Consider the following 15,159-nt stretch of genomic DNA (forward strand, 5'->3'; position numbering starts at 1 on the left):
TGAAGAATAGGACATAAGAAAGAAATATCCTGATTTAGGTCAGTGGGGTTAGAAGAGCAAGTGGTTAACCTGGAAAGACTTGCATGAACTGATGCTGAGTGAAATGAGCAGAATCAGGAGAATATTGTACACAGTAACAGCAACATGGTGTGATGATTAACCATGATAGATAGACTTAGCTCTTTTCAGCAATACAGTGATCTAAGACAATTCCAAGACTCATAATGGAAAATGCTATCCATATCCAGAGAAATAACTATAGTCTGAATGTAGATCAAAGCATACTGTTTTCACTTTTTTGTTTTTTCTTTCTCATGTTTTTTTCCCTTTTGTTCTGATTCTTCTTTCACAACATGACTAATGTGGAAATATGTTTAATATGATTGGACATGTATAACCTATAGTATATTGCTTGCCATCTTGGGGAAGGGGAAGAAGGGAAAGAGAGGGAGAAGAAAAATTGGAACTCAAAATCTTATAAAAGTGAATGTTGAAAACTGTCTTTACACGTGATTGGAAAAAAATGAAATACTATTAAGTGAGGAGAAAAAAGAGCAAGTAGTTGCCTCTGAAGACCTCATTCTGTGGTTTATCATACTCAAGAGCCAGAAGAAAGCATTTTCCTACTTCAGTCATCCTGCACTGACATATGTTCAAGAGGATATTAGAGAGGAGATAAAGAAATTGATGCGAGCACCAAAAAGCTCAGATGCCCATCTTTCACCAGCTTACTGACAATGGGGAGGAGACGCCAAGAGATCCAAAGGGGAATCTATATTCCTTATTTTTATCTTAACCATCTAAATTTGGGGGGCAGCTACAGGAAGGGTTGTGTTGGTGTTTAACAACTGGCTCTTTCCCCACCCACAAATGTACAAACTTTTAAGTTTAATATGTTTTAGAAACATTTTCTCCATCACTTTTTAAAGTCCAGATAATTGACAAAACAATAAAGTATTCCCTGATTTGTAGCATTAGCTAATATCTGAGGTATAAATGCTCATACTGAAAATCAAAAATCATCTCTCCAGCCCGTCCAACCAGGTTCCAGTACACGTCCAGGGTAGGGGCCACTGGGAATGAAAGGAACCTTCACTTTGACAGGATATTTTCCCCCTTTGCCTTCTAGGCTGGAGTCAGCCAGCAGCCTGAAAGCAGCAATATTAGCAGGACAGGTTCCCTCCATAAATCTACTGCTCAGGAAGATGAGAAGAAGATTGAGACCGCTGTCTCCAGGCTAGAGCGCAGAGAGCAACTGAAGAAATCCAACACTCTTCCTACATCTGTGACAGGTCAGAATGTCCACTTGCTTCATGGGGTTCAATAAATAGAACTGCCATCTAGCCTTCTCCCTTGATAAGATTTAATGTAAGGATTATGTATAGTATCATGTTAATTTTGTTCTGATTTTTCTCATCTAGTGAGTAAAACATGATAGTAGTTTCCATTGGCTTACCCACTCCAGTGATCATAGAACCATAAAATTTTAGAGTTGGGAGGGGACCATTAGTGGTAACCAGTAATCGTAAGAATTTTCTCTACAATGTATACAAGAAGTACTTTGTTCTTAATGAATTCACTGGTTGTGACCAGAATGACAAAACTGACCCATTTCTTTTTAGCAGTGTACAAAGCTTCTTCCTATAGAATTTTGGTTCTTAGAAATTAGATTCAAAAACATTAGAAGCGACTATGCTGTGGCCCATGTAATTCTGTGTCAGATGCAAGCCAAGTTTCCTTGTTTCCCAGTTCCTCAATTCTTCCACATGTTAAGAGATGTTCCATTTTCTCCTTCTGGCTAACTCTATCTTTCCCACATGCACACTCCCAAAAGTTACTTACTGTACAGCCACTGCATGAGGTGACAAGGGTCTGCTGATATAGGACAATTATCTGCATTGTACTGATTTTTTTCCTTTTTTTTTCTTTTCCTCTTCTTGGTTTTCAAAACACCAAAAACACTCTCCAAATCCAGTGGACATCTCAGATTCTGCTATGCCTGCATCATTGGTGAAAGAAGTCCCAAAGAGATTCTCCACACCAGATGCTGCCCCAGTGTCAACAGAACCAGCCTGGCTGGCCTTGGCCAAAAGGAAAGCAAAGGCTTGGAGTGACTGTCCACAGATTATTAAGTAGTCACTTGTGCTTACTCATATTGCTTACTGACAACTCCTCCTTTGCCCTTTTTATTTATTTTTTTTTTACGTGGGGTGAAGAACTTGAGCAGGAAAAGAAGCATGTCCTACAGGATCCAAAATAACTATTAGAAACTGAACTGTTGTTTCTTTATGTAATTCACTATTTAAAAAAAAAAAAAAGCATTTGCACAACTGTAGGGCTTAAAGTCCTGAGAGCCTCCCATTTCTGAAGACAAAACTCTGTCCATGGGGCCATAGGTAAAGCTCCAGGCCAATTACCTCTCCCTATTGCTTTCCCACTACCCCTCCCTCTTTCTAATAATAACATATACTTTGGCCACTTTTTGATGCATATTTTCTTACATGACCCTTTAAACTAAATACAAAACTGCTAGAGCTTGGGAGGGTATCTATACTTTTCTATAGGTGATGAAAGGGTAACATAAACCCAGAAAGGGATATCTTTCCCAAAGGTTCCAAATATGGAGTGGGCATCTGGCAGCAACTAGGAGTGGTATGGCTCCAAAGCCTCTTCCTTTACTTCTGCAGACTTGAGTTTGGAGAAAACTTTCTATATAATACCTAAATCCTATTTTCATGAATTTCCCCCCAAATTCCCAATTTTTAAGTCCCCTATAGGAAAGGGAACCACAGAAGAAGAATACCTTTAAAAATTAACCCAAAGCAGCCTTTAAATTTGGGGCACAGAGAAGAAAGGCTGTTCTAATTATACTCATTAAAAAATGACCTTGGCCTGGACAACAATCTTGGGCAAGTCACTTCACTAGGCTTTCAGTAGGTTTCCTTATTTGAAAAATAAAAAGAAAGGCATTATACTAGATCTCTTGTTTAAGACCTTATGCCCCTGACACTTGGGGATCTCCTCAAGAAATGCAGACTAAAATAGGTTTCCTAAGTTAGCCATTCAAATTTGGAGTCACACAGTAGGATGTAAATTCAAAGATTTATACCTTGCAACCTTAAATATAAAAAATTTTATAGGCTTAAGTTCATCTTAAAGGCTTTGTTTTTTGCTCCCAAACACGTAAACAAAGAAAGAACTTGGTGGTCTCAAAGTCAGCGATGTAATGTTTTTTTAAATCCTTTGGCATCTACTGCATACCAAAAAGGTCAAAATTTTTCCACAATTTTTAATATGTAGTATTTCCCTATTCCCTTTACCTGTAGATTCTAATTCCAAAAGATATATTCCAGTCCTTCAGAAACATGTAACAGGATTCCCCTTCTAACAAAACCTGTTATTAGCATTCATCATTACTTTCTCTTAGGCTTATCTTCAGTATCAAGTAAAGAGGGAAACAAAGTTATTTACCAACTAGCTAGCATTCTCCTTTCCTCAGCTGTGGCAACTGGCCGATCTGGTAAAACAAAGTGGCTATATTCTTACAAGTTGGGTTTATTCTCATACAAATTGGACCATTAGGTGGTTAGTCATTCTAAATTTGAAGTTTCATGACATCAGAAGCAGTTGATATTTCTCTGCATGTTCTAAATCCCAATGTCCATGTTTAAAAATTGTAGATGAAATGCATTTGTTGATTTCAGTGGTTTACCCACTAAAGTGATGTTTCTTGATGAGAATCTCCATTTAAGGTCCTGGAATTCTAGTTACACTAATTCCTACAGTGAATTGGTGTTCTTTTTCCTCCAGTCTGTTGGCTTTGGATCACATAAAAGTCAGAGCTTGGTAATGGAAAGAAGCACAAGTTATTACAAAGAATGTCAGGAAGTTCTTACTGTTTCAAAAGCTTAGGACAAAACTGAGAGATCAAAAATCACCAAAATAAAAAGGATTGTTAAACTTATTTTTTAAAAAAATCTATTGAATAGCTTCCAGAGTCTAAGACAACAAGAGTAAATTAATGTCATTCATAGTACTTGGCTTTGAACAATTTTAAAGTGTACATGTTTAACATCTCATGTAAAAATCACTCCAAATTTGCACTAAATACCAATGAAGTATTACTTTGCTTTACTTTTGTTGTAGTCATTTTTGATCAGCAATTGGGAATTATGCTGTTGTTGTTTTTTAAGTTACTGATCAATCTATTAAGAGTCGACAAGAATGTTTAAAAAACTGATGACCACTATGTTGGAATATACTGGGGTGTGTGTGTGTTTTTTATACCTTTAGCCATTTACATACTCTTCTTTTGACAAGATTATATATCATTAACTTTTGTTCATAGAATTATGTATAAAATTAGGAAACATGTGTATAACTGAGTTTTTTGTTTACTTTTAAAATTTTTCAAGTATAATTGTTTCTTATATATGTTCATTAATTCCTACTAAATTATAATTCAGTCAGTTATCAGCAAATGTACAGTATGAATTTTGTCTCTTCTTAGTTTTACTTATTTCAAATCAGAATCTTTAGAAAGCTACAGGTGCCCAGCAATGTTTTACCAACAATAAAATCAAGTCAAGAGATGATAAGAAGATACATTACTGTAATTTTAATTATAGATTTTGGTTGTATATGATTTTAATGTAAATTGTCCGTTATGGTTGGGGGAAAAGGGAAGGAGAAGGTCTTTCAATAAAAAAATCTGTAAGTGCTTCAGTAGCAAGATGATCTCATTTCAAAATGCAGTTTTTATCTAGTGTTTTCATTGATTATCTGAAAATGGAATTTCATTAAATCCACTTGTAACAGTTGTTAGACTAGAATATTTTGGAATATTTTCATTTTAGGCAATATTTCGTGATAGTTTTCATTAGTTATGGAAAAAAAATTAAGTACCTAGCAGTAAAAAGAAATTTAATTTGTATTCCAAATGGAATTCATCTAACATGGACCAGAAACCAATTCAAGAACTTGGTAAGGTCACAAAAAAAAAAATCCTAATGTGGGTAAGCTTTACAGGGTATTTGTAGACAGATTACATTATTCACAATGGTGGATTATCAATCTAGGGGTGGAGGACAGGCAGAAAATCAGCAGGATGTCCTGTTACTATTACTTGCGTCACTACTGTAGCTATATTCACAGGCATTTTGTTAAGAAATTACCTTGAATCATGTGCTGTGAGATTTCAGGAAAAGTAATTGAGCAGTTTTTTGAAGTAATTAAACTTTTCTCACAGTTGACATAAAATATATATGTGAGAAAACACTTAAGTTAAATTAAGAGTTAAAGCCCATAAAAGAATAAATTAACAGTCCTCAGGAAGATGGTAGCAAAAAGAGAAAATGATAGAGAATAGGTTAACCAAAATCATCCAGTAATTTTACTTCCTAATATAGGAACCTCGTTCACTTATAAAAAGATCACACATCCTTGACAATAAAATCCCAAGTGTACTATAAATCTCACTGAGAAAGAATAAACCAACAGCACAACAGCAAGCAAACAAATTGTACTTATTGAGTATCCTGCTGCCATACTACCCAATTCAACAAGCATTTAAAAAAAACACTTATTGTGTACAATAGGAGCAAAAAGACAAACAAATCTAATACACAGGAAAATAGCCTAGACTGGGAATCAAAAGTTGTAATTCCCCTTCTACTTCCTATCCTAATCTTTGTGACTTTGTACAAGTCACTTGATTCTCCATTTCCAGGCCCAACATCTTTTGAACTGAGACACCTGATGGCATATATTGACTATCATACACAGTGGGAAACAGAACTATTAGTGAGCATGACTTGTGCAACCAGCTCATTCGACAGCTTCTGCAATAATTATGGCCTGTCAACCAGAAGACGTTCAAAATGGTCATTCCCTGATAAAACATTTATTAACCAAAATGTCTTTGATATGGACAATACATCAGGACATCTGTCTGCACATGTAAAACAAATAGTTTCTATCCACTTGGTACTGATAATAACACTAAAGGACTGCAGGCTGGTTATTTCTGATGGTTTTTTTCAGTAACACCCAACAAATCCAGACAATAAACATAATCATCTCGACACCCAACAACGAGCATTGATTGCCAGACCACAGGAGATGAGAAAACTTCTCTAGGAAGCTTATGTACTGTTTGTAACTGTCCTCTTTTAGCATCCAATATCCACAATTTTCCATCAGTAGATGTTGCTGCTAGCAACATTTCATTGCTTAGATTATGACTGTGGAAAGTAAATGGTGTTCCATATATACTTGCAGTAGCTTCAAATTTCCACTGGAAACGTCCTTCCATGTTATAACAGTAGATGAAGCAATCATGGGAGCCAAAAAAGACTTCTTGCTTCACGGAATCAGAGATGCATGGGGATGAAAAAACTGGTCCATTAGTAGAGACTTGCCAGACCTATAGAATGATAAAAAAATAATGGTCAACTATTTATATCTCTATAGTTAATCTTAAAATTAAATGTTCATAAGTTCTACAGACAAGTTTTTAATGAACATTAAAGATAAATGTCACGAACTTAATAGTTAACTTCAGTGAAAGAATATGTTAAGGAATTGCTATCAAAAGCACCATCCCCCCAAGCTAATGTTGTAGTACTTACACATAATGAAAGTGTTTTGGAGTCTTAACACTGTCGTTTAATGAAACACAAAATATCTGTTTCTGTCTTTCCCTGATTAAATAACCTCCCACATTAAACCTTCTTTCTAGTAGCAAAGCCTAGATAAGGGAGTGGAACCTGCAGCCTGGAGGCCACATGTGGTGGTCCTTGGGTGCAGTCTTTTGATTGAGTCCAAGTTTTACAAAACAAATCCTTTTAAAAAACACTTAATTGCGTACAAGACAATAGGGGCAAAAAGACAAGCCAATCTAATACATAGGAAAATAGCCTAGACTGGGAATCAAAGGTTCTAACTCCCTTTCTACTTCCTGTCCTAATCTTTGTGACTTTGTACAAGTCACTTGATTTGTTCTGTCAAGTTTGGATTCAGTCAAAGGGTTCAGTCAAAAGTCCACACTTGACCTAGAGGGCCACATGTGGCCCTGAGGTCCCAGGTTCCCCACCCCTGGGAACAAATTAGGCTATACTACATGACTGTCTACACCACAGAAAACAGACTAAGGTGTGCTCATCTAGGACCACATTTAAGAGTTTATTACTGGAGGTACCGCAAGGACCTTAATATAATATGAGTTTATTTATAATATGATCTTGCAGTACAATTTGTAAGAGCAGTTATCTTGGAATTAACATTCCCATAATCTGAGAAGAGAGAATTTAAACTGAAAACTGGACAACTATTAATGTAGTTCTTTCCATGGTGAACTGACCCTCCATGTTTTTAGGCACACACACAACCTTCCCCTACCTTCCCCACTACACTCTCCCCTCCCTTTCTTTTCCCTCCCCTTTTCCCACCCCAGCCAGGAAAGCATATGGCTTGCTAATCTCCAAGAAATATATCTATGTTATCATGAACAAGGCTACTTTTGGGGACTAAGTGATTGGGAAAAATGAAGCAAACCTAGAAGTCTGAAGCAATGTTTTAGTAACTGTACAGTCTAGTGAAAAAGCAATAGGTTCAGAATCCAGATAGCTCCTTGCTTCAATTCTGTCCACAACTACAAGATCTTAGGTGAGTCACTTAGCCTCTTAGGGTCTTATCTATGAAAGGGGGGTGATGAAAAGCCCCACAGGCCTCTCCCTACACTTCCTTCTACTGTAGCAATCTCACAGGATCTCTGTTAAAGCACTTGGTAGGTAAAGACCCTATTTACATATTAAACTTTATCGTTATGCCTAGGAGTCAGGGACATCTTGAGTATTTCATAAACAAAAAAAATGATAATACAATGCTCTCCACTGGAAATATTTATTTACAAATTTAGAGGGAGAGGGAGAGGGAGAATGAACAAACTAAGTACAGTAAGCCTCTTGATGGAGTCTCTGGCAGCCACCATAGCACCATTTATCACTCAAAAATCTATGAAAAGAGTAACAAATACAAGGAATTCAGAATTGGGAAGAGTTTAATGAACTGATGCAAAGTAAACAGAACCAAAAGAACAACAGATATAATGACTACAACAATGTAAATAAAAATTAATTAAAAGGAAACTGTACCTTGAATCATTGAAAAACCAATGATGAAATCTACTACCCCCCCAATTCCCTCAACTGCAGCAGGGAACAACAAGGGACTACTAATGCTGAATGTTATATATACATTACCTGAGGCACTGTAAACAGGTGCTTTTGCTTAACTGTTTTTCTTTGTTGCAAAGTTAAATGATAGGGGAGGAGAAGGTTAAGGGGAAGTTCCCTCCCTGCCATGACTGAAGTAAAATTAAAAGGCATCAAAAAGATACATTTTTAAACAAATTAAAATGGGAGAAGAGGGAATTCTATGAAGACCAATGCTCACTACAATGGTTATAGGTTTAAATAATATCACCTAGATTTTTATTTCAGCATGTATCTAGCATGCCTTTAAAAACACTTAAAGGAAATCTGTAACAATTTTCTTACCAGTTGTCCCATATGGTTAAAGCAGTATAAATTCCCATCCACACAACCAACCAAAACATACTGCAAGCTGCATTGTGGGGAAGAAAAAAGAGGTTTTCCACAGGAATGTGTCCAGACTCTATTTCCAGTAGCCTGTTAATAACAATAACAAAAATTCACAATAGTTAGTTTTATTGCACTGAATTCTGCTAGACTCTATACAATGCAAACTAATACATCTTCCTACAAGCATAATCATAAAACACCAACTCTTGTGATTTCAAAGTAAAGTTCACACTTCTCTTTCTGTCTTAAAAGGCCATTCAATGGCACTTTTACCTATTTTACCTCATACAACTCTGAAGTTATAGATGTAGCCTGAAAATGAATACAGAAACAGCTGTATGTAAATTATTAGTCTATTGCCATTTATAATAAAACTGAGAGCTACACAAAGATAAAAAAAAAATGGAAAGAAAACAGGTTAGGAAATAATGACGATCCCAAGACCTTAAAACAAATATGAAACACTAATTTGAACAATCTAGGAGAAAGATTACGTCTAGTCATGCCAATTTCAAAAAATAAAAACAGATTTTTAATTTTTTTAAATGCAGTACATTTCAGATTTTCTCAGCTTAGCTGATTCTGTATTATTGATATCTTGAATCTGATAAGTGTACAATTTAGACTTCAAAATAAAAATAATATAATTTTAAAAAATACAAGTCATAAAATTACTCCAGATCATTTTATACCTACAGGATTTAAGGCCAATAGAACTCCTTTCAGTGTAGCAATATATAAGTGATGGGGTGCCAAGCTTAGACATGGTGAAGAAAAGACAGTTCCTTCACAATATGACTTCCAAACACAGGTCTCCTTCTGTAAATATAAGAATGTACTCACTAGGTTTGCTGAGGTGAAGATTAATAGATCTAAATACATCCCTTCAAGATTATTTTTCTAAGAGTTTGGAGGGTCAAATTTATTTGGGGTAAAGAAGATTAAAATTTCTTTAAACATTTTAAAAGTATATTAATCCCTTATTTTTCTTAGACCACTTCCCTCACCCTATTAAACTCTGGAAATAATAGCAAGTAAACGAGCAACAACTACACCACATGTTAGTTCCCCTTCTTTTAATGACACAACTGCACTAATGGTTTCACACCCTCTTCTTTACCAGTGAACTGTTATGTTGGTTATGTGTGAGAATGCGAGGGTGAATTCTTACATAAATATCCAAAGCATATGCATGATGGTCATGAGATCCCACATATATGAGGCCTGTAGATGGATCCATGGTTGCAGAGCTTTTAACAGTATCCTTGGTAGCAAACGTCCAATGTATTTTTCCATTACTGTTTCTGAGCACATAAATTAAACCATCATAGCAGCCTTTTGGGAAACAGGAAGACACAGATGGAAAATTTAGATACATGAATGGGAAACAAAACCTATAAAAATCCACAACCAAAGCTCTGTAGGTATACTTGGGTTCCTGGTGCTGATTGAGTCACCTGAACTAGTCAGATATTATACAGTCCTTTCTAACAATATAAAGCAAAAAGAACCCAATAGTCCCTTATGCTTTTTACCTATTTGACAACTGCCTGACTTCAGAAAGCTTTGACTGAAGCCTTGCAAAAAGACTACATACTGTGGACAAAGTTTGTCCATAAGTAAATAATCAACAGCCCCCAAAGCCTCCTAGATTAAATATCCCAAAGCCTCCTAGATTAAATATCTGCAGTAGGCAGAGCACTGGGTTGAGTGCTATCTAAAAAATAGAAGTTTAGATGAGACATGGTGCCTGACTTCATGAACCTTACACTTTAGTGGGGGAAATAATAAGCTAAAAGAACAATAATATTACTGCAGGAAGATGTAAGGAAAGTGCAATGTGAGGTTAGGAGGGAAAAAAGGTCATTGACTGGCAGGGATTGGGGAAGGAAGGTTCTCTGCAGAAGTCAGCATCTGAGTTTGGCTTGAAAGGATGGGTAGGAATTCAAAAGGTGTGGGAAGAGAGTGGGAAGGATTCTGAGCATGATGGACAGTGTGTGTGAGAACATGTGGGGTGGGCAGCTTTACAGCAAGTGCAGGGTGTGGAAAACAGTTCAGTTTGACCGGGGCAGAGTATGTGCAGAGGAGCTGTATGAGGTAAAACAGTCAGATAAAAGTGTCAGTTTATGAATGACCTTTAAAGACAGAAAGAGAAGCCTGAACTTTACTTTGCAGGCCCCAAGGAGTCACTGAAGGGTGTTGAATAGAGAAGCACCACTGCCAAAAATTATGCATAAAAAAATTATGCATATGTTAAGTTTGAGAGTTGTATAAAGGATGACATGTATGAACTGGGGAAAGAAGGGAAGTGTCCTAATAGGAGATTACTGAGGTAGTCCAGGCAGGGGTAGTAATGGCGTCAATGGGAAAATAAAGGTAAGAATGGAGGCAAGTGGGATAAAAGTGGGAAGAGTCAAAGTTTTGAACAAAGACGGGATGGTACCACTAACAGTGAAATCATAAAGAAAAACAAGTTTTAGGGGCGGCTAGGTGGCACAGTGAATAGAGTTCTGGCCCTGGAGTCAGGAGGACCTGAGTTCAAATCCAGCCTCAAACACTCAAACACGGCTGTGTGACCTTGGGCAAGTCACTTAACCACAACTGCCCTCCAAAAAGCAAAAGAAAAAAAGAAAAACAAGTTTTGGGGAAAAGACTGCCTGCTCAATTTTGACATACAGAGTTAGAAGTTAACGAAGCATCCAGGTATGGATGTGGGACTGGAGCTTAGAAGATGTGTATGTGTGTATGTGTACATCACTAACCTTGACCTCCTGGCAATGGTTTATGCACCCATCAATTCACCAAGGGGCTAATAGTACTCAAATCATTTATAAAATTATAGGAAAATGTGATTTAAATACCAAGAACCCAAATAATTACCAATTCCCTACCTTAGTCCCAAAATAAATAATATGCAATAATAAAGTATCAATTAATATTAGTTATTCATTATAGAAAGGCCCATTAGAGTTGATAATCCAAGACTAATCATACAAGAGAAGAATATACTGTGACTCTCACTTCTGTATTAGAAATTACAGAAAAGCTGTTAAGTCTTGAAACTATAACTATTTCTCAACTAGAAATGAAGTCAGGCTTCAACTCTGGGGTTGATTCAAATCTGGCGGATTATTAATGCCAGGAGCTAAGTTAATTAATACAAAAGGTGAAGTCCCTGAAATCTATACTGTTCACAGATTCTCTTGGAGTAGAGGGAAGGAAAAGTATTAGGATAATCAGAGGTCATTTATGAAACTGCCTTGTCAGGTAAGTTCACAGGCCTATCAGTCCCTAAAATAGCTTAACTATTGCCACAGCCAACCTCTAGAGCAGAGTCTATCTGCTTCCTTTTCCACAGTTATTGCTCTGGAATTTTTTTTTTAAAGCACTCGGGGTTAAGTAACTTGCTCAAGGTTACACGGCCAGTTATTTTTGTGTGGGTGCTGAGTATCTGAGGCGGGAACCGATCCCAGTCTCCTGATGCTGGGGCCGGCGCTTTACTCACTGCACCACCTGGCCGCCCTGCTCTGGAATTTTTATCTGATTAGTTACCTCTATATGGCCTGAGTGGGAGAAAAGTCTAAGAAAGCATGTTGTAAAGTAAAAGGACAGACCCCAGGACCCAGTTGGGTAATGAGAAACTTCTCTAAAGATATACTGAAAATTACTTCCCAAACCCAATAGATAATATCTAACATCAATAACAAAGTTTTCTTTGGAGTTTTAAAAGCAGAGGTTTCCAATAAAGAAGCATTCATATTATAACTTAAACACAATTAGCATAGTAAGAGCTAAGGAAAAGAGCTTCAAAGAAACATTTTGAAATTATCTGCTTCTTTCCAAATGCGAAAAACAAGGAAAGATTGATAGCAATGATCTAAGATAAATTTTACAAAAAACAAACTTATTATTGTTCTGCAACATTTTTTTTAAACTAGAGAGACTGTGCAGGATAATGGGTATAGATGAGTCTCAGAATCAGGAAAACCTAGGTTCAAGTTTGACCTCCAACACATACTGAGTACTCTGATGTTGCTCTCTAAGACTATAAACTGCAGAACAGCTGTCCATTTGCATCAACAGCAGAAGCTTCCTCAGTGGGAGTTCCCTAAACCACAAATGAGATAATATCTGTAAAAGGTTTCACATAGTGCTTGGCATATAATATGTTCTACATTAATACTTATTCCCTTCCTTTCCTATGCCAATTAAGTCACAAAAAAACCAAAATACTTATGACATATCCTCCAGTAATAATAATTTCTAAACTGAAACAATACATTTTACATTTTTTTAAAAATTCTCTTTGTCCCATAGCTTTTAAGCCTTGTATTAATTTGCAAAGCTAGTCCACATTATGCTGGAAATCATCCAGAATCCTAGCAACATATACAGACCTGACAGATCCCATCAGATTTCAAAAGCTGGCTCTCTTTCAAAGTCTGAACTGTAGAAGGTACAAAGCCCTCTATTTGGGTTAGCTGCCACAGACAATGTCTGGCCAATGAAGAGAGCACCAGCCATTTCAAGTAACAGAAACGCTTTTTGGCTTGGGCAAGGACTGGTAGGTAGCCCTAAATTGTGAGGGAATTCTTAAATGTTAACATAAGAAGTGCTATTAACAGCAACTTCAGAGGATCCTCTAGAAGCTCTGCTGGGAAATGGAACAGTGGAATAAATCCTAGAACTAATGTAAATTTGGCTTTCCTATCTCTGTTTCATTTCTAAAAATCCAAAGTTCAAAAACATACCCACTATAATGAAATTTCCACAATGAGAGAGACAAGCTGAGGATTCAATGCGATCTCCCAAGATCTGTTCCCATTTCACTTTCCCAGAATAGAGATCAATTGCTTGTATCCTGTGAGAATGGGATCCAATGTAGACAGTTGCAGATGACTGATTGAGAAGTAATATTGTGATGAGAGGTGAAGCATCCACACATTTGCCAGTATCAGACTTCCACCTGACACATAACTTTATTTTGTCAGACTTTCTCACAGAAGTCTCGTCTGAAATTCTTGACACAGGACCGATCTCTTCTGCACCATCCATCTTGCCGATAACTGCTAAAGGGTTTTTGCTTGTCACATTTTGAACAAAACTGGACTCTTCAGATGAAATTAAATCCGAAGATGTTGAAGGATATTTTCCTAACTTAGTTCCTGTCTGTCTCGTACTTAGGGAATTCTTTAAAGACTCAGAGACATTCACAAACAAAATCTGATTTCCTCTACTCAATGCAATAAAAGCATTCTGCTCTTCACCAGAATTCACAGGCTTTCCAGACTTCTGATCTACATATTCACCACTTATTTCTCCTCTATTCATGGCACTGAATTTTCTTTTTGTGTCATAACTCCTATTGAGTGGTATGTCTTCATCTGGAAACACTGCTTGGAGAATGTGATTGTATATATCTAAGATGGAGCAACTGAGAATAACTTCTAGAAGTCCAGGTATTGATCTACCTACCAGAGTCTCAATCTCATTATTAAACCAAAGGGACTTTAAGGAATCACCACCATTACTAAGGAATAGTGAATCTTTAGAAACTTCCAAAGGATCTTCCAGAAGTCTCAGGGAGGACTACAGGAGAGAAGATGGAAGAAAGATAATCAACTAAACAACAAAAATCTATGATAACAAAGTCCAGTTAAGTATTAAGTGTACCTCAAGCAACATCATAGGTAAAAGTACCAAAGTGTTTCTGATATGTGTGCATGTGTGTGTACACATGTTTTTTTTTTTAATTTTAAGAAATTCTACTATAAGTTACTAACAAAGAAGGTCTTCATTTTATTCTGACTCTGCAACTAATACACTCTGAATATTCAAAACTTGCAACTCTTGGGGTATCTAGGTGGCTCAGTGAATAGAGCACCAGCCCTGGAGTCAAGAGGACCTGATTCCAATCCAGCCTCAGACACTTAACACAAAAACTAGCCGCGTGACTTTAGGCAAGTCACTTAACTCCAACTGTCCTACCTTCCCCCCTCCAAAAAGCAAAAAACAAAAAAATTGCAATCTTTACTAGTTTTTGTCTTCTTAAAGGAGAAAACTGAAATATGTCAATGTTTGGTTTATTAATCATCTGGTCCACAAGATGTAAAGTTATGAGTTCTCTTTCTATAAAACAGTTAATATTTGCCTCCATCTACTTCACATGAATTCAAAGTAAAAATGATCCTTCAAAGATTATTGGGTTTATCTCCCCTTTCATACATGACTATGCACAAATATCTGAGTTAATTCTATTTTCAAAAATCTCCAGGAAAAACAAATCTAAAAGTTCTCTTAAAATCTCTCCCTAAACACTGCCAGACTTTTGTTGATTTTTTTTGTTTAAATATAATTCCTTGTTAAAAGGGAGGGTTCACATGCCAGCGGTGGGGGACAGTCTTTGGGAAGGGACAGCAATATTAAAAGTATTAATAAAATATTTTTTAAAAAGTATCAACCCAATATTTAACATTTATTTTTATTCCCATTAATCTCCCTAAGTCTCTTATGCTACGATTTAAGCCACTCGATTTCAAGTGAAGATAAAAACAGC

At 36.5% G+C, this 15,159-nt stretch overlaps 2 protein-coding genes across 8 annotated transcripts in view; one reads left to right on the top strand and one right to left on the bottom strand.

The window, feature by feature from the left end:
* The window catches only part of CRACD (capping protein inhibiting regulator of actin dynamics), a 297,291-nt gene extending 295,020 nt beyond the window's left edge, over nt 1-2,271 (top strand). For all 3 annotated transcript variants that reach the window (XM_069105267.1, XM_069105268.1, XM_069105269.1), the window contains exons 10-11: nt 1,130-1,292; nt 1,976-2,271. In XM_069105267.1, coding sequence (XP_068961368.1) covers nt 1,130-1,292; nt 1,976-2,136 — 324 coding nt within the window. In that variant the 3' untranslated portion in view covers nt 2,137-2,271. The remainder of the gene's footprint in view (nt 1-1,129; nt 1,293-1,975) is intronic.
* A 1,690-nt stretch (nt 2,272-3,961) lies between these two features.
* Nucleotides 3,962-15,159, bottom strand: part of AASDH (aminoadipate-semialdehyde dehydrogenase) — a 31,217-nt gene continuing 20,019 nt past the window's right edge. For all 5 annotated transcript variants that reach the window (XM_069105280.1, XM_069105279.1, XM_069105277.1 and 2 more), the window contains exons 11-15: nt 13,355-14,192; nt 9,775-9,938; nt 9,300-9,422; nt 8,559-8,690; nt 3,962-6,424 (exon numbers count right to left, since the gene is read on the bottom strand). In XM_069105280.1, the coding sequence (XP_068961381.1) occupies nt 6,020-6,424; nt 8,559-8,690; nt 9,300-9,422; nt 9,775-9,938; nt 13,355-14,192 (1,662 nt within the window). In that variant the 3' untranslated portion in view covers nt 3,962-6,019. The remainder of the gene's footprint in view (nt 6,425-8,558; nt 8,691-9,299; nt 9,423-9,774; nt 9,939-13,354; nt 14,193-15,159) is intronic.

The sequence above is a fragment of the Petaurus breviceps genome, unplaced genomic scaffold (assembly GCF_028583685.1).
Source record: "Petaurus breviceps papuanus isolate PSGF00001 unplaced genomic scaffold, PetGlider_PUasm1.0 76, whole genome shotgun sequence".
In the NCBI taxonomy this organism is placed as follows: domain Eukaryota; kingdom Metazoa; phylum Chordata; class Mammalia; order Diprotodontia; family Petauridae; genus Petaurus; species Petaurus breviceps.